The sequence below is a fragment of the Pleurodeles waltl genome, chromosome 4_2, assembly GCF_031143425.1.
Source record: "Pleurodeles waltl isolate 20211129_DDA chromosome 4_2, aPleWal1.hap1.20221129, whole genome shotgun sequence".
Lineage (NCBI taxonomy): Eukaryota > Metazoa > Chordata > Amphibia > Caudata > Salamandridae > Pleurodeles > Pleurodeles waltl.
The window spans coordinates 109200508-109220574 of NC_090443.1; the positions used below are offsets into that span (position 1 = coordinate 109200508).

The 20067-nt window shown below is 44.2% G+C and overlaps 1 protein-coding gene across 4 annotated transcripts in view; it reads left to right on the plus strand.

The window, feature by feature from the left end:
* The window catches only part of LIMA1 (LIM domain and actin binding 1), a 183512-nt gene that overhangs the window by 114232 nt on the left and 49213 nt on the right, over window positions 1-20067 (plus strand). For 3 of the 4 annotated variants that reach the window (XM_069230875.1, XM_069230877.1, XM_069230874.1), the window contains exon 4: window positions 2753-3187. The exons of the other annotated variant lie outside the window; for it this stretch is intronic. In XM_069230875.1, coding sequence (XP_069086976.1) covers window positions 2753-3187 — 435 coding nt within the window. The remainder of the gene's footprint in view (window positions 1-2752; window positions 3188-20067) is intronic. 4 annotated transcript variants of the gene reach the window in all.

Genomic DNA, 20067 nt, shown 5'->3' on the forward strand with positions numbered 1-20067 from the left:
TGGCAAACTGGAAGAAAATAGTTAACTATAGAAGTTAAAACTTTACAGTTTTGTTTGTCCTACTGGGCACTTTTTTGTCAGCCACACACCTTCTGTTTGTAGAGTACTAGAAGTTAATAAGAATAAAACAATATCTCAGTCACGTCAGGAGCAGCAGACGGGCACTGATTAAGTTGAATCAATCAGAGCTCGGTCCGTGCTCCACGGACCGGAACAGAAATGCTAGGCCTGCAGTGACCAATTATGAGGCTGTAAAGCAGAGTGCCACACAAGCCAACAAATGGTAAGCGACAGGTGTGCTTCAAGCCCTTCTCTTATTATAAGAGTGTCTTACAAGTGAGACGCATGTACTAATGCATGCTATCGCAAGCTCGACCCTAAAAATGATCTCTCCATTCCTCTGCGAGACCAAGTACCCATTGGCTACCTGACTGTTCTCCTCTAATCCTTTTAAGATTACTGCCTCCAGCAGGGCCAACACTGATATGTGGAAGCTGCACATTCTGCTAACAAAGCCCTTGCCAGTGGAAGCAGCACTGCAGTCGACTCCGAACTCCACATCTGTGGTCAAAAGACACTACTATTTTGTGACATTCCTGCAGTTCAGCACTCTAGCTCGATTACATGAAGAGTAATGCACCTTGTGTACCCACCTGGCTTTGGACGAACCTCCTTGCGATCTATTATGTGGCTGTCTCTTGTAATGTGGTTCTTAAATTGTATGCCCTGATGCAGGCCTCTCAAGGACTAATTTACTCTCTGTGAACAAACCCCAACTGAAGCAGCTGCTGCACACATTCCAAGCCGTTAGTTACTCCAGGAACATTGCAGGCGATATAAATATTAAACATTTTGCAGTAAGAAATTAAGCTGCAACTTCTAAGAACTTGTTGCTTCAGTCGTTCAAAATCATAGGTGAGCCTTTTTCCTTTAAAACTTCCCATCGAGGGTTTCATTTAGATTTGATTGCAAATTCTCGTCACCACCAGTCAGTAGGTGACTGTCTGGGCAGGTGACTGTAATCTTAGTGAATGTCACTGCGTTTCTATAAAGATTGTGGCAATTGTAAATTGTACCTGTTTTTTCAATTACGCTAATGAGGTGATGTGCCTTACAAATTAGACTAAAAATCGGGAGACCAGGACTAAGGAACAGGATGGGGGAATCACACACCTGTGTTGTTGTAGGCTGTTCGCAATGACCAGTCGGCCTGCAGCTTTAAGTTCAAGTGTCCTGCGTATTTAGCAGTGCAAATATTAACTAATGTCACTACTCCTGCCCTCTCAACCAACACATTTTCAGTGAAATGATTAACATTTTTCAACCTTTGGACTATTATGAGCATTGAGTAAGCCGCTCTAACCCTAAAGTTGTCACTGTTGCTGGCATGTCCTCCCCTTTAGAAGGATCAGAACTTGTGGCGGATGTCAGACAGGCTTTCACGTGAAGACTTTGAAGTGTGCGATGCTTCTGTAGGTCTGCTGCCTATCGTTTGCTGGACCTTTTTCGAGGGGTAATTAGCCTAAGGTTTGTGTGCGTAAAAACAAGTGTGGTGAATTAAGTATCTGCCTGGTGTGTGTGTGTGTGTGTGTGGGGGGGGGGGGGGGGGGGGGGTTTGCTAACATAGGAACATTCTCAGCGACAGGTCCAGTGAATTATGTCACCAAGGTGGCAACGTCGACACCCACAATGCAGGTGTCTTTCCCCTGTTTGGGTGAGTTGGCCGTCCTGAGTGACACTCCAAGTTGTACTTATTAAACTTTACACGGGAAGGGGCGGCAATATGTTTCTTTAACTCCGGTTGACAGGCTCCGTGTGATGGAGTCTAGGTTATGCCTATGTGTAAAGTTACGCCACGCCCGCATGTGCAGCATAGAGGAATGAAGTGAAAATCTGTATTTCGGCCTTAAGTCTGCAATGCCGTTCTCGTTCTTACCTCGACATCCACCTAGAGCACAGACTCATTGAAACACACACAACACACACGGAAGTACCGGGACACTGCCAGTTAAAATGGGAGAGACGGGACGCTGGGTAGCGAGAGACCTATTCTGACCTTAAGGTAGAAAAGCTACTTGCAGAGCCCTTACACAGAGACACGGGTCATTCGGCAATCATACTCCTACATTACGAAACCCACTGCCCCACACACACCGGGTCCCGTGCCCCTCACTTAGCCGCCAGGGAGTCACGGGCGGGCTGCCTCGCATGCCACATAACTCTCTTCCGCATCACGGTGTAACGCCCGTGGCGTGTTCCGTGCAGATAACGAGCCCTGGCCGATCTTTGCTAGCTGCAGACAGCCGCCGCTCTCCTAATTGCTCATTAATCAGGAGGATGAAGCAAACACATTCCAGCCCCCGGCAGAGAGATGAGCTGCTTTCTTTAGTGGCCCCTGGCCCTGGTCATGTGCCTTCCGATGCCGGCCAGTCACCGCTGCATTGTCCCGTGCCCCCAGGGAAGTGCTGGGCTTTCTCAGAACCCCCTCGTCTCCTTCATATAACAGGACCCTTTGTCATCCTCTCTGTTGGACCTCTCTCCCCCTTCCTGATTCTCCCTTATAAGGCTCTCCTGTGTGTCACTTCCTGCTGTATTTCCTGCCTCTTTTTTCCCTTCGGAGCTACATGTGGCATTCCCAGCTGCCGGCAGCCTTCCTGGCCTCAGCAGCTCCCTCGTAGCTTAGGCAGGGAGGGTTCGCGCTGCTTTCTTCCCTCCGCTTTTTATAACTCGAATTGCCTTTTGTGCTTTTTAGAACACCGAAAACCTCCCCCTAAACTTTAGGAGGGGGGCCCTGAGCGTGCTGAAGAAGCGGTGGGAGAACCCGGTGGTGCAGCCACTGCCGCCGAAGGAAGCTACCCGAACTGTCCCGCCTGAGGTCCGACCGAGGCTTAGCAGTCCCGGGGCACCCTGTGAGAAAAGCCCCTCTTCCTCGGCAGACTTCACCCCGAGACCCGCTGTCAGCCCTGCGGCCGGAGCCCGCGGACGCTTCATCTACCCGAGCACAGAGGCCGCCAGCTCACCACTGCTCAGCCAGAGCATGGAGGACCACCTGAAAGATGGTCTGGAAGAGGAGAGGAGCACAGCCCAAGTGGAGGGCACTGAGCCGTCCACAAAGATCGAAAAGTACAATGTGCCCCTCACCAACCTGAAGATGATGTTCGAGAAGGGAGAAGCGGGCCACCAAAAGGTAAGGAAGAGGTGTCTGATATGAGAAGTAAGTGCACACGTCCAGTCCCCATGTCCTCTGATTTCCTTCTTTGTTCAGGCTGAGAATCGGCTCTGAGACTTGATCTGGTTTGCTTGCACTGTCCACCTGGACCACAAGCCAGAATTACAAGATGTCTGTTGCCACAATTTCTCAACTGCGCCTTGGGAGCCCCTGTTCTCTCTCCCGGTTTTAACTCCATGGCAGGGTCTGCTAACGCTTTCCTCCTGTATCTGAGCCATGGCCTATTTGTGCACAGCCGGTCCAAAGCTTCCCTTTCCTGTCTGAGGTGTGTGCTCCGTTCAGAGCTTCCCTTCTTTCTTCTCGAACTGTGGTCAGTTGTGCGCAAACTGTCTAGAGCAGCTTCCTTGTTGTGTATTGCTTATGTGTTTTGTGTGTCCACTGTCAATCCACAGTGAGCTGTATTTAGCATGGGTACGGTCTGTCCATCGTCTGCTTCTCGCTGTCTGATAATGGGCCCCTAGTCCCTATGTTCGCTGTCTGCACTTAGCATTCTTTCTTTGTTCGAGATGTGGTCAGTAGGGGTACAGTCTGTCCGTAGTTTCCTTTCTCTTTATTTGAGCCGTGATCCCTGTGTGCACTCTTCCCCGAGCATTATTTACGTGGGTGTAAGGGTGTCCAGTATGTGCATTCTGTCCACGGTTTTCCTTCTTTGTGTGGGAGCGCTGATAAGTATATTTAAGTCTGTTCAGAGCTTTCCTTCTTTCTGTCGGAGCTCTGGTTATTGTGTGCAGTCTGTCCACTGCTTTCTTTCTTTCTGTGATTCAGAGCTGCGGCTATCATGTTTGTTTTTTCTATATCGTTCATTCTTTTTTTTCTATATCGTTCATTCTTTAGCTCTGAGTTGTCAGTATGAGTATGATCTGTCTATAACTTTAATTCTGTGTTTAGGAGCTGTGGTACGCATATGTATGGTCTGACATAGCTTTGCTTCTGCTTGTGATGCTGCTTTGGTCAGTATATACACAGTTTGTTGCGGGCTTTACTTGTCTGTATCTTGAGTTGTGGTCAACGTGTACACAATCTGGCCATAGCTCTTCTATGTGTCTAAGCTATGCTCACAGTTTGTATAGTATGTTCCGTGCCATTTAAGTCATGACCAGTATAATTAATGTTTTAACACAGTATAATTTGTTGTTGTAATTGTTGCTCGGTACTGTACAGTGTCTTGCAGAGCATGGTAAAAGGTTGTCTCACTACACAAAGCCACATGTCTAGTCTTGTCTAGTCTAGTCTCACAACCTTCTCACAATAAGGCTTCTACTGCTATAAGATACTGGTAGCATTGTATCCGCTTATCATGTTTTCCTCGCTTCTTTGTCAGTGTCTTCCTAAAGTGATCATGCCTTCTTGCTATTATTAATCATGTACTCCATATTACTCTCAAACCTATCTGTTAGGTGTGGCTTACTTCTGTCTGATCATGCAACTTTCTAGCAACATGTGAAAGTATTGCAATTCGTGGTAGGTGCATCATGCCATTCTATCTAGGGGTGGATTTAAGTTAGTGTCCGCTCAAATCTTGATGGCACTGGGGTACCTACCCATGTCACAACATTTTCTGCGGTGGGTACCCAGGAATTTCTGTCCCCTAGCCTCTTAACCACTGTTGTTGAGCTGTTGGTGAATGTAGAGTGTGGTAGTAGCGTTGAAATTGGCTCCTCGACCATTCCCTCAACCTGGAAGCAACGAAGGAGCATTTGCCAGTGCAGAGGTGGGATGATATGCTCCCTGCCTAGTAGCCTGGATGCTGGTATTATGTTCCAGCTTCTTATCTCAGGGACTCACGATCTCTGTTATGACCTCTTATGTCCTAAAGTTAGTTCTCCAGGATTCTTCGCATTCCAGTATTTCACTGTAGGATTCATTCTGTCCCAGTTTGAGTTCTGTGGTTTTTGCCATCTGTTTAGAGACGTTTCCATCCCCCCTGTTTGTGTTCTTTCTTATTTGGCATCAGGGTTTTCTTGTTCCCAATGCATCTTCATGCACCACCCTGGCGTTTACTGACCTTGTATGGTTTCCTTCTATACTGCCTAATCACTAGTTCTGTACATCTAGCTAGGTATCCTATTACTCGCTTCCAAAGCTGGAATATAACCGTGTCTGTTGGGTTTAGAGATTGGTTGGTGAAAATGCTGAAATGGGTACCTCTGTAACCAGAGAAACGGGTATAGTTATCAGTGATTGTGTATTCCTGTCATGGTTGTGTTATGCCGTCTTAGCAAACCCTACTAAGCATGGTTTAGTATTAATTTCTAATCTGCATAGCCTTCCTTTTTATGTAAAAGAGTGTGTAAGTTGTGGGGTGCGTGTCTGCTGGTTTATGTGGACTTGTCCATATCTTTGTGCTGCAGTCCTTCGTTTTTCTTACTGCCTACTAGCCTCTCTGTGTCAAGTAGTGAGTTGCTTTCCTTTGTCCCAGCATGCTTGAAAGTGTTTCACTCGTGTCTCCCTGTCCCTTAGGGTTTTTGTTTTCCCCAGTATACATAATTCCTGTAACCACTGCACTTGTTGTATGGCTGTAGACATGGTTAACGGTCTCATGAATGTCTCCTTGTGGCTAGCAGATAGCATTCCTCATATCATTGTGCACGTCTTTTTCAGTTTGAGGGTTAATATCTCCCACCCAAAAGCAGTAGAAGTCCTAACCTGATGTTGGTGTATTTCTTGGTGATACAAGTGATTGCCTATACCCCCTCACTATATGTTGCCTTTTATTGATTTCAGCTTTAGCAGTCTCTTACTTGCCTTCCCCAATTGTAATTGTATTTACATAGCACTTACTGCCCTTGACGAGGTGTCAAATCGCTTTTCAGTGATAGCACGCTACTCCAGAACCCAAGAGGAATTATTGGTGGATTAGAATAGGGAAGTACGAGTACAGTATTAGTATTGGTATGCGTTAATTTGAGCGGAGGAGATGTGAGTTTGTTAGTTGGATTGACTAGAGTAATGGAGGGATAGAGGAGTGAAGAATCCAGAAGTTTTAATTGGGAGTTTATAGTAATAGGATGAAGATTGGGATGAATACAGGAGAGATAGAGGAGGTAAGAGTCTGTGGAAAGGGTAGGGAGATCATAGTAGCAGAAGGGGTTTTGGATGAGTCAAAGGTGAGATAAATGAGGGATAATTAGTAGGGTTGTTTGGGAGATCATAGTAAACTGAGGCTTGGGGTGAGCTGGATGCGATAGTCACTCTGTATACAATGCTGTCAGTTTATTTTTATGCTAGTGGCATTTTACACTGTGTGTGTGTGTTTGAGCGTTAACTTAGTAATAAAACGTTGAACGTGTGTTGGTGCATTACCTTTAGCAGTAGGTGTTTTCCTCTCTCTATGCCAGAGTCTTCCTTGTTTCAATGCACTGATCCGACTGTCTCAGTTTCTGATTTTGGAGTGTGTACCTTCTCCCCCATATTCTCCTTCCCTCTTCTCCGAGCCATCGGATCAGTATGTGCACATTTAGTTCAGGTTCTCCTGTCGCTGTAGAGCTGGCGGTCAATACATACTCTTCTCCGTTGTCGCTGAGTGTTCCGTGCCTCTGCTAACCTTTTTGGAGTGAGCCTTGGGATCTAACGTTTGCGCATCCTTTGTGGCTCTCTTTCGGTACAATTCCTCATTTGCTGTACAAGCTTCTGAAAAGGACACGTAGCCTGTAGTTTTCTCTCCTTTTCGCCTTCCCTGTGCGAGCATCTGCTGTATATTCCTGTTTAATAGATTTGAACTAATACACAATATCTTCATGTCGGTACCTCCTTTCTTGTTGACAAGGTGGACGATTATATCAGCTGCCTTGTTGTTCTGTCTCTTTTTAGATCTGTGCTGCTGTTCCTAATCTGCGGCTGTCTGCTTCAATCACACCTCGCCGTCCATTGTTAGCCTTACTGGACCGTATCTGCAGACGCCCCCAGCGATTCTTCCTGAGATAGTTAAGCTCCTGCTGGGTATTTTCAGCAGTCTGCTTATGATTTGTTTTCTGTTGCCTATTTTAGCTGCTTGCTAGTCTAAGACTACTGGCTTTATTTCTCTCACTTGATATTCTAAGAACTAAATTGAATCTAGGGTAGTTACTTTGTCGTTGTTTGGTGCACTTTCTACAATGCCTTTGCATGTCTACCTGCCTGTCTAAGCCGATGACCTGGATTACAGCTTTCTACACACCCGCCCTTCGGTTGTTAGCGCTAGTGATTGCAGAGATGTGCCTTTACCTTCCACACTTTGCCTGTCTGAGGTACTGTACCGTAATAAACAATTGAAGGCACTCCTCCCCTTTACATTATAGAGCCGGCGCAAACGGTTGCAGATCTTTTTCTGCCCCCAGTTCTCTTTGACTGTTTTTGTCCGGTCCTGGACTTGGTTGTGTGTCTCACCAGTGCCTGACTGAGCTGATGGCATTGATTTTAAGTATCTGCCTGTACGCTCCACTTTGCCCTTTCCATATTGATGCTGGTGATTGCAGCTACCTGCCTGTGCTATTACACTTTGCTTGTCTCAGGTCTTTGCTGCCAGGACTTGTCTGTAATTTCCACCTTGTTTACCCGTCTGTCACTGTTGTGTGTTACTTCCTGCGCTCTTGTCTGTCTAAGGTAGGAGCTTGGTTGACAGAAAGTACCACATCATCTGTCCAAGCATGCATAGTTAGAATCCATAGGGGACTTGCCCGGGCTTTTCGCCCAGTTAACTTTTCTCGTTTTCTTGTCCACAGTTTCAACGTTTTTTGGTTTTTTTTTGCAGCTGACTTGGTGTTCAGGAACTGCAACATATCTGATCCCATTATGAGATAGGATCCTGTAGGATTTGGGCTAAAAAGGGCTCATGAAGGCAGAGCTAAGGTTACAGATTGCAGTTCAGATTTAATAAACATTTCAGTGTATTCTGCTACATATTATTTACAACTGGGCTTTCCTCATCACTTATGCACTGGCTTAAAGGAGTCCCACTTAAAAAAAGAAAAGAAAAATGCATCCCTGGAGCATTTTGATAGTATCTATCTTAAGTCTGTAACACTGGATTGTTTGTTCAGCTGTAATTTGTCATTGTTTGCAACTATTGGCTGTCAACATCAGAAGTAGGTCACTTGTTTGACTGTCGCTTCGAGTGTAGCACTCGTTTTTCTATAGCATGATTTTTTCAGTTCTATTTATTATTACTATACCATTATGCATGGGCTGCACTACTTGTTAGTCTGTAATAGGACTGGCTGTAGAACCTAGTGGCAAGGTGAATGAAGGCGCGGTTTGGCATTATCAAGACAGGCGGTGAGAGTCAAGTAAATTCTGCAACAGTCCCTAGCATGGCCATCTATCGTGTCTGGTTCTGATTAGCATGATTGGATAAGGCGGTTGCAACAAGAGCAGCTGTTCTTCTGTAACTATGAGGCTTTAATATTGCTTTGGCTGTAACCTGACTAGCTCTGGTTCTTCACCTGGCAAATGACGTCTTGCAGTTTCTGCTTCACTAATGTGGCAGCCTCTAGTGTTTGGTAACAGGATGTTAGCTGTCACATGGCTGGGGATTGTGGTGCTGTGACATGGTGTGATCTAGTAATGAATGTGCATTAATGTGACTACCTGCAGACCATGTTCAGCTAGAATTTGCAGACTTTTAGGCTATCGCATAAAAACCTGTAAGATTGTAAAATGAAACTGCCATGTTAGGTACCCTGTAACTTGACGAACTATCTTGTTCTGCTGTAACCTCATGAGCTGTAGGGTTTGTGTTCTTACGTTAGAGTATGGAGTGTTTATTCAACTGTAAGGATGTAAGATTTTAATGCTTGTTTGGCTGCAACTTAAAGGGCTGCGAGCTTTAAAATGAGACTATTTCGTACTTTTCTTGGCTGTGGCATAAAGGTCCCTTTTCGACTGTAGACTAGTGGGCTGAATTGCTTCTTTGTGACATAGAGGGTTGTAGTGCTTAATACTTGTTTAGTTGTAACTGAGCACTATTGGATGAAAGGCTGTAGCTCTGCTGTGCCTGTCGCTTAACGGACGGTAGTAGTACTTGTTGGGGCTGATGGGTATTGCGCTTCTGTGGATGTTAAGGCTACAGTTAGTATAAGGTAATCTGTGGCAACTTGTATAGCTGTTATGTCACGTTGTAGGCCTACGAGCTTTGTGGCCCTTGGTGTGTGTTCAGAATTTAGTTGGTAGTCAGTACAGCTTGTTTGCCTGCTTGTGCAGCTACCATTTCGTCTAGAAAGTTTCTAGCATTATTGATTGAAGGGTGTGTTTCGTAGTAATGTGATGGACAGTAGTAGTTGTCTTGCAGTAAGCTAATTGGTTTCAGTGGTTGGTTGTTGCTAATGTAATGTGCAATAGTGTGTTATATCATTCTCTTTTGTGGTTTTACCGGCAATAGTCCATGTGTGCCCTTTACAAAACCACCTTTTTTGCTTCCATGGAGCTCTATTGCTTCACTTTTGTGGGGCAGCTTTGAATTTGTGGGGGATGCGCCCCCCTGGAACACCCTATCAGCCTTAGAACTTTGTTTTACCCTATGTGCTCAATGGTTTCCTTACTTATCACTTTGCCAACTATGACGGGCTTCACTGACTGAATTGTTGGAGGTGACTCGTTTTATATTGCTGCAATGGCCCCAATATAATGTGGCCTCGCTGTCTTACTTCTGAGTTTCGTTTTTCTAGAAACCGTTGTTGCTTCCTTCATTTTTAGGTCTGGCTGGTCAACTGTCTGCAGATTTTTTTTTCTTTTTTTCTTACCATTCTTTTAAATATACATAGTGGGCTTTGGCTTAGTGTAGAGGAGTAGTTTTCTTTCACCTCATGTTACTGGTTACTTAGTGCAGTGGTTCTCTGCCTGTGTTCCGGGGACCCCTGGTGTTCCGCAAAGCCTCCTCAGTGGGTGTGCGGCTGCTTAGAAAGTTAAATAATATTAACCCCCTAAAAAGTGTATGTAAATAAAGTGGCTAAGTGTACAATTGACATTTTTAAAACCTACTGTAAATGTCAAAGAATTTGAAATTGGAGGCTAAAAATGTAAATAGTATCCTCGTTGATTCGTGGGAGCAGTGTAGGTACATCAAACAGTATATAGTTTCAACCATGTTAGGCTTCAATTGAACTTAAAGAAGCTTCAACCTTTCTATTAAAATATTTAAAAAATGTTTAACTAATTTGTTTGCAAATTAAATAAAATGTGCTGTCGTGTGAATGCTTTCTGCATTTTTGTGTGTATTGTTTTGCCCTTCAAATCATCAACAACGTTTTTTTAGGGGTGGGGGGGGGTCGATAATGATTCAGTGGGGGTCCCCGTGTTCCAGTAATATATAGTGGGAATTTAAAAGGTTGGGAACCACTGGTTTGGTCTATCTTTGCGCCTTCTATGGTCTACTTGCATTGCAGTGCACAAGGGGCTATTTAACATCTCTCAAGTATATAGAATCATCACACATGATCTTTATCTCGTAGATGAATTATATGGAGCTCGCGGGACAGGTCTCATGCCATATTTTGTGGACAGAGGTTCGGGGTCCGCCTTTGCTGAAACCTGAGCAATATCTCATGCTACTTTCTTTTCTGGCTATGTCAACAAAGGTTATCCAGCTGCAGACACAAAACAGGGCTGTGTAGACGAGCTTTGACTTGCAAATCGAGCTGAGCTAACCAGCTTATGAAACCTGACCTCGCCTGAGGCCCCCCCCTCAAAACCCGACCCTCTGAGAATTCCTCAGCCGTGAAATGAGTTGCATATTCCAGTGACTTACGAGTGTCTCGAGACCTGTGCGTCATTCTAATTTTTTCCAGTTTTGTTATTCTCTGCTTCGCATTTTTTTCTAACCAGCTCACTAACGAAAAGGGTTCATTTTCGGTGGATCTATTGGCTTTGCCATTGCTTATTGTTACTGAGACCAGTGAGGCTGGAACGGTTTTTAGGGTGGGGATTCTGTTCAGTAACGTCACTTCACTAAAGGCATAGGGGATATTTGACAGTGTTTCTTTTTAAAACACAAAAATGGTGCTAGAAGGAAAGCCTTTGAAGAGCCCATTTGTTTGTCATTCTGTATCCAAACTCTTTTAGGTTTTAAGGGAGTGCTGTCGCACCTCCAGCACCACTGACTGAGATAGCTCAGAGAGTTGCCATCTTGCTGCAGTGATGCATGTGCATCTTGCATGTCACAGGATCGAATCCTGGTAAGATGGCTTCGCCGGTTGCATTCCTCTTGCATAGAGCTGTGTGCAACCTCCAGGTGACAAGTTAAAATCCATAGTAGATGGCTGAGGGGAATGTGAGAAGGGTTATGGGTTTAACGTATGTCTTGACCTGTGTTTAGGTATGCGGTCGCATAAACCTGGGTGCTTGATGCTAAGACTTGTGTGCCAAAAGCAGGTAGCTCGATAGTAGTGTAGAACCGATCCATCCCCTCATCATTTAGAGTTTGACAAAACCAACCGCTGAGTTGGATCATCTGTTATTACTACAGCACTTTGAGACTTTTTGTTTTAACCAGTGCTTTCTAAAGCACCAAAAGCTACTCATAAGCTGTTTGTAAGTGGCATTTCATACAAAGCTCTATATAATCGTCCAGTTAGTACTGGCTCATTTTGCAGTCGAGGCAAGTTATATGGCAAGTGCTCCAAATTTCTCTCGAGCGGTACGTTGACCCTATGAAAAACCAGTGGTCACTTGGAACACCCAAACAGCATCTTAGGGTCCTGGTAGATGTGTCCCCAAGTAACGCAGCAACAAAGTAGGTTATACTACTTGCAACAGGGGAGCCTCTCCCAATGCCACATCCGATTGTGCCAGTCCTCGTTGCATTCATGTCCTACTTAGATTAAGATGTATGCGATACCACTATCAGTGTGTAGTGGCTCCAAACCAAGTGGGCTGACTCTGCTTCGATCCAAAGATATTAAGTCACCTCCTTTAGTGCCCCCACGGAAAAATGAACTGGCACACTCTTGATGTGACATTTCCTCTGCAAAGTCATTAGTATACTCAGTTAACTCAACTTCAAGCCATTACCTAAAACAGTGGTTCCCAACTGAATCAATATTGGAATCCAGGGACCCCCACACTGAATCATTACTGAAAGCTGGGGACATAATCTGTTTTTATTACTTAATTTTCTCAGGAGTCACGGACCCCCTGAGGGGCCTGATGGGCCCCCAGGGGTCTCTGGACTACAGGTTGGGAACCACTGATCTAAAACACCTGCTACCATCTCGGACCATCACCTATCATGAAAATCCACCCAACTCCTGACACAGAATGATAATCTCGGACAAGGAGTTCAAGCACCCGTTGTGCCCCTTTTTATGGGTGAGGGCAAAGCGCTCCGTCCATTCTGTAATCTCTCTTTGGGCTTGAAACCACACCCATGTCACATCAGTCACTTACATTGGTTCGTGGGCTTGCCTTCTAAAATCAGCTTGCTTTCATTTGTGAAAGGCATGCATACGTCATGCCTTTTCCGGTTTTTACCCCACCTACACAGCAAGGGGAAAGTACAAAAAACATACGAGGCTCGATGTTTTCAACCTGGGGTCCGGACTACTTTATCTGTTTATGTTCCATACCGCGTGGTCGCACTGCGTGTTTTATTTGCTTTACAACGCTAATAGCTCTAACTCGAAAAAATGTGAGACCTGTTGCATTGAAAATGCTTGTTAATTATGGGAACACACTCCTGGTATGCCTTATTAAAATTTGTATTGCTTCTTTTAAAGTAGTTTTATATGTAGCGACAAGACTCGTATCTGACACTGTGAAGCGTCACAACACCCTTTTATAGAATACTCTCAAATAATCAGCTTTAGAGGAATGCTGCTGCTTCAAATAAGCCTGTATTTTCCACAAATCCTTCAAACAAAACTAGGTCAAGGTCTAATAATAAATGGAAAAAAACAGTTCTGGTGCCCAACATCTGCAATCACCAACACAAATTGTGCATTCTCTAGATGTCCAAAGAAGAAATTCAAGCACTAGGAAACGACATGCATGTTCTGCAGTAACATCCATCTGTCAATTGTTCGTCATTTGGTTGATGTTGTCCTCATTTCAATGATATTCTCCGTAGTAAGAAAGCATCTTGCCTCCATTGGATTTAGTAAGGTCTCACAGTTTGCATAACTGCACCACTCTTCTGAAATAGTTTATTCACTCTAATGTGAAACCCCCCTTAATTTTTGGACTTCACCATCATTCATGAGCCACCGGGTTAACTGGTATGATTAAAGATATTGTACACCGGGAAATCCCATGATGTAAAAATAAAATCCACACCCACACCACGCAGTAAGTATGGAAAATCACATCCACCAAAATAAAGCAAGCAACACATTTTTCCTTCTTCGTATGTAATTTTAAAATTCCATTATTTATGAATCACATTAAAACAGGGTAATTAATACTGCCTCTCTTAACTACATTACTGTATTACCATTTATTATTTCTCCACTTCGTAATGCCAACCCAGTGTCACAGAATTTATACATGCCTCTCCCCTATCACCACCTATCATATATCACTTCACTCTAACGAACATACAAAGTACTGTGGCATTTTGGATCTCTTCCTTCTCGCATGTCAACTATTTAGGTCTGCATATTATCTACCTTTCTGCACCGCTTACTTTTATGCATGATATACAATATAGCACCCTACTTCGTCTCTGTCTAACCAACTATATTTAAAGATCTTCATTTTGAGCCTTCTCTAGGGTCACGTCTTCTGTATCACTCAGAAAATGTCTATCTTCTGATCTCGTACTTTTATATGAATTTAAACCAACCTTAACCTTATCTGAATAGTGCACTGATGTCTCTTGGAGACTTTGTTCTTCCAAGATTGCATCACTCTTGCCCCAATAGCCGACAGAGCCACAATAAAAGAGCACTCTGTCCTTCCATATTGCATGGCTAGGCCCCAGGAAATCTGGCAAGGGTTTTCCCTCCTTTCCTACCAGCTAGCTGGATGAGCACTAAGATCAGCTTCTTCAGAGAAACCTTGTCATTGTATCCCATGGGACTAATTTTTGGGGGAGTGGCCTGTGTATCTAGGGCAGTGCCCTTAGCAATTCCCTCCCAGATCTCATGAAGTTATTCCATGGCCTATTTTGTGCTGACTGTCATGTGTAAATGGCACCTCTCGTCACTGGGACCATAATTTGAAAGCTCTGAACTCAGCCGGCGGCGTGAGGCCATTTTCACAGACATGTACATTTGTCCTTAAGCATGGGCTCAAGCAGTTCCTGTTAACTTTTTAAAACAAAAAAAAAATGAAATACAGACTAGGATTATACAAATCCAAGCCAAAATGTTCATTTGCAAACGGGGTTACAAAGATCACATCACCCTTGCCACCAGAGCACTACTTTGGCTTCCTAGTAGAGAAAGCAAACACTTTGAAACATTGTGTTTTGTAGACAAGTCAATTCATGGTCTTGTTTCGGGTTATCTGACAACTCTGTTAACCTTTTCTATCCAGAAGTCTGAGATCTAGTGCTAACCTGTCCGGCTTCTCAGAAACCTAAATTGAAAAAAGTGTGCAGTAAAACCTTTTCATGTTAATGGATCCCAGCTGTGGATTTCTTCTCTCAACTCACTGAAGATAAAAAGGGCTTTCTAAAGTTGCACCTCTTCTGCTCTTCAGACCTACTCCTGTTTGATTTCACCTACTGTTTTTACCTCTTCCCCTGTCAGACTCCTGTTTAAAATCATAGAAATTTCTCTTGAGGCCTTTTCCCCTTTGGCAATGTCTTCTTCTCATTCGGTTCTTTTAATCTGGGTAAGTGTTGATTGTGGATCCCTCCGATGCCTCCTTGTGGAATTTTGTCTCCCTGCCTCGCCCTCTGAGACAACTATCCTTAGATTGCAGTCGTCGACAAAAAAAATAAAAAATAAAAATAAACATGAAATGTAATTTTATTTGCTTTCTTTTCTAATATGTAACTGTGCTGTGTTAGCAGCGAATAATGGGACTTCTCAGTCTAGGGTTCAGTTAAAGATGATTTTCATTTTTTTAAATGTCATTTTCATTGGCATTTTGTTGTGAATGGGTGGTGGATATTCTGCAAATCTCATTACACGATGTCCTGTTCGCAGACAGGAATATTATAGGAAGTAGGAAATAAGGATAATATGGTTTTATATGAATAGAACTGACAATGCAGATCCGTCAACCACATGTAGGCAACAAGAAGAGGAAAAAAAGGGAAAAACATAGACTTCAGCAATAAGGTGGTCGTCTTCTATATGCAGAAGAAAAACTCAGGTGTACATGTGCTTAAATATCAAAAGTGCCAATGAATAAATAGGAAAAAGAACCCAGTCCTGGAACAACAAACAATGGAGAGGAAATAAGGATAAAAGAGAGCAAGGGGTGAGGAGGTGGGGTGGGGTTAAGGGAAACCCTGCACTTGTTCTCGGAAAAAAGAAAAAAAAAGAATGCACCACTAATATCTCCGAGGCCAGGGTGGGGTAGGGGGCTGGTATGACACTCATTCAGTAGGATCGGGAGAGTGGGAGGGATGGAAAAAAGTCACCTCTGGCATGATTGGTCAAGGAGACGGCTGAGTGGTTTGAACACACTCCTGGACAAGTACCAGGAGAAGGTGCCAAAGACCTGATATAGGATATTTATGGAGAAGGTTTAATTCTTCCCTGCATAGCAATGTGGTCTCAGCCCTAGCCCATGCCAACATAGAGAGTAACCATGAAGAGGCTGCTGGCAAATTTGTCATCTTCAACTTCCGAGCAATGAGCCTTTTTGTCAAGAGGAGGGCCAAATCAGTGAACATCATTACTGCCCTGTGCTTCTTGGTATCTCTGTAAAGCCCTAAAATGCAGACTTCCCAGGTGAAAGGGAGGATTGTGCCTGTTAAGTGTGTTATAACTTCCCTCTATTATGTGGACAATGCAGGACAAGACCAGAGCATGTGTATCATCCCTACATCTGAGGTTAGACAGCGAGGGCAGGCCACATCGGAGTGATGAAAATAACGCTTTATTATTCTGGGGGTTAAGTATACCCTATGTAAGATGTAAAATTGGATTATTTTAAATAGTGCATTTTGGGACACTATATGTCACAATGGTCTGCCAGTCATTGTCAGTACAGGCGCTTACCAGCGACCGCACAGTCGTGTAAGAGGGAATGTAGTGGGTGTAGCCAGCGAGCCCGATGTCCTCCCGTGCTCTGTGTGTAAGTTTTGAATGACAAAGTGCTGCATGTGTTTCTATTGCATCTCGCCCCAACCCTGAGTTAGCGCGGCAATAAAGGACGTATATAATAGGAATTGACCATGCTGGAGTTCCTTGCTTGCTGTGAGTTCCTCCAATGGAAGAGGAGTGCCCTCAGTGTGCAAATCTCGTACAGTGTGCAGGCCTGCCGCATGCCATGGCTTTAGTTCTCAAGGAGTGGTGGTAGTGCCTCCTCAAGGCATATCAAGAAGTGGTAGTGCTGGAGCATAGGACCTAGTCGATCCAGTAATAATGTTCTTTGAAAAACACAGATATGCCACAAGTAAAAGAGGGATGTGTGGCAGCAAGGTTTTAACAAATGGATTGAAAAGGGGGAGGGTGTGTCCATGTCCCATGGGTGGGAGGGAAGTGACGCAGTGTCCACAAGTTGCTGGCCAGTAAAACAGTGCGATACTCAGTGCAACTGTGATGCTAAGTAATAATGTTCAAAGTTAGGGACATTAAGTCCATCACTATCCGAAGAAAGGTGGAGTTTGGCAAGGCCACTCTGTGGTGCGTGTTATGCCAGAGGAGGTCACTTACTGTGCGTTCTAGGTAAAGAAAAAAAGGAGCATGCATAAAGAGTGGAAGATTGGGCAAAATAATAAAGCAGTCATGGCAGGACCACCATCTTCGTCAGGGCTACTTGGCCCGCCACCAGTGGTGGCACTGTCTGCCAAAATTACATCTGCTTCAGAAATCAGATAACCCTGACTGGTGTAGTTTTATAGACCAACACCATATCATTTTACTACAGGAGACATGGGTGTCGTCAGTGACTAATAGGGAGGGTTATTGGGATTTTCAGAAGACCGCGCTTCCCTCACCACCTGGTAGGGCGTCAGGGGGTTTGATAACTTGGATAAAACACGATCTGTGCCAAAGGTGAAGGAGCTAATAACTCCCACAAGAGATCTATTAGCCGTTGAGGTGGAACTTAGCACTGCCAGGGGACCTGTTAGCATAGTAATAGCAAACATATACGTTGGACCTGGCATTCAAAGGACGCAGATTGCATTGATGAGTATGCTAGCATATTTTCTTAACTGTCTACCGGGAGTGCAGGGCCTAATCATTGCAGGAGATTTCAATATGCAACTGAATTTCAGAGATGTAAATCAGCAAAAAGAAATCCAGTTTGCAGAGCCTTGGGATAGATCTGGGCAGGTTCGAGCCACGGCTAAAAGAGAAGGGGGAGCATTAAATATATTAGACGACCTAATAACAAGGGGACTAAGAATAGTAAATTGGAACACTAGATCAGACAGTCCGGCCTTGCCCACTCATAGGAGAGGACTATACACTAGCCATCTTGACTACGTCTTAGTAGACGACCTTCTCTGGAAATCTCTCATTGACATGGTTGTCCTCCCTCGAAATGATAGTGACCTTCAAGCCCTGAGCACTGTCTTTTCTACAATCTCATTCAGCTGTAAAACACTGACAACATGGGTTAAGGGCAACGTCCTAGCTATGACAAATGATCTTAAAAGTGTAAAATGGGAACGGGTAGAAGATGACGCAAATGTTCAGCTATCTATATAGAATAGTTGCAACAACTCTTTCCCCATTGAAGCACACAAACATCACATTGGTGGATTTGATCAGTCTGCATAGCATTCTGACCAACCGGCTAAAACCACACTTTCAGGTAGCAAGGAGGCGGACAGCGACTGGAATTAGAACTGTAAGCTGGTTCTCTAACTCCTGCCGCCAGGCCAAAACACAGTTATTGGGAGCACTAAAGGCAGGGAGCCATTTAGAGATAAGAGAATCCAGGGTTGCATACAAAGTTGCACTCAAAAATGCAAAAAAAGAGTGGGAAGCCAAATATTGGAATGGGCTGGTAGACGCACTCCACGAGAAGGATTTCAAATTATTTTGGAAATTAGTGGCAGACAAAGGTAGCTCTAAAGATGGGGAGACTTATCCTGTAATCCAGCCTGAAACTTGGGTGACACATTTTAGCAAAGTATATGGAAAACCTCAAATTAATAGTATTACCATCCCATTACTTAAATCTAATGATCTTGTTGTTAATACACTACCTGCTGGGAGAGCTATATCATCCAAATTTGCTCTGGCTTTCTTTTCCCTAAAAGAAACAACTTTGGCCCTACAATCAGTGCGCAAAGGGAAGGCCCCTGGGCTGGATGGCATCCCAGGTGATTTATACCTCTCTCGACCGACAATTTGGTCCTTGTACTTAAATGCGCTCAGCAATGAGATACTGAGGGGGGGGAGGACTTCCCCCCACGTGGCAAGGAACAGTCATAGTCCCTATTCACTAGAAAGGGCCAAGAGAAGAACCTACTAACTATAGGCCGATTTGCCTACTCGATGTCACTCAAAAAATATTTAGCAAGCAGGTATTGAATAGACTGCAGGCATGGACAGAGGATTTTCACATTCTTTCCGACATCCAGGCAGGATTTAGGAAAGGAATGAGTAAAATAGATCAGGTATTCAGGCTCAATCTCCTTTGTTGGAAATATCTGTCACTGAATAAGAGCCACCTGTATGTAGCTTTCATTGATCTAAAGGCTGCTTTTGACATGGTCCCTCGTGATCTACTGTGGAATGTCTTGGAGAGCTATCAACTTGATGGAGAACTAATAAGATTGATTAGGTATCTTCACGAGGGAACGTACGCTCAAGTACGTTGGTCTCAAAGTGGCGACTTAACAGAAGCAATACCTGTTAACAGGGGGGTTAGGCAGGGGTGCGTTCTGGCCCCAACATTGTTTAATCTTTATATTAATGGTGCGGCAGACCAATTATTACATTGCGACCACGATGCCCCAAAGCTTGCTGGAACACCTGTCCCCATTTTAATGTTCGCTGACGATACTCTACTAATTTCAAGAACACCTATGGGCTTGCAAAATGAATTGGATGCTTTTTATAAATTTTGTCTGAATAGAGGGCTTGAAATAAATCCAACAAAATCAAAGTTCATGGCTTTTAACCCACATAAATTATTTAGGGGGAAAATGACCATAGCAGGCCAACCAGTGGAGAGAGTCAGCCAATTTGATTATCTGGGGATCAGGCTAAGCGATGACCAAAAATGGTCGGCGCAGATGGGGAAGAGTCTGACAGCCTTGAGGCAAAGGTCTTCAGTGATAGGGAGGAATATTGCAAATACCTCGCAAGGGGAGATATCACCTGCTATTACTGTTTACAAAGCAGCGGCAGTTGCAGCCTCAACCTATGGTGCTGAGCTCTGGGGCCATACTAATTCCAGGTGTTTGACTATGGCAGAAAACCGTTTTTTACGGAACTTTCTGCGACTGCCGACGAGCACCCCTCTTATTCCGCTTAGATTCGACCTAGCCTTAAATGAAATCCACTATGAAATTGCACTAAGACCACTTAAGTATTGGGTGCATCTTTGGACTTCTGAGCACCTGTCTATCCTACACATAGCATTAAAGGAGTTTCCTGTAGGTAACTGCGTATTAAAGATCCCTTGCCTTCGACACATTAGAGACACGTGTAAACTCCTTAAAATGGAGGTGTGGAGTGCCCCGTATAACCTGACCAAGGAAGCAAAAGAGCGTATTAATAGGTGTTATTGGGAGAACATCCTGGTGCAAATCTGGACGAAAAACCAAGGTAGTCTGACGCTACAGTTCC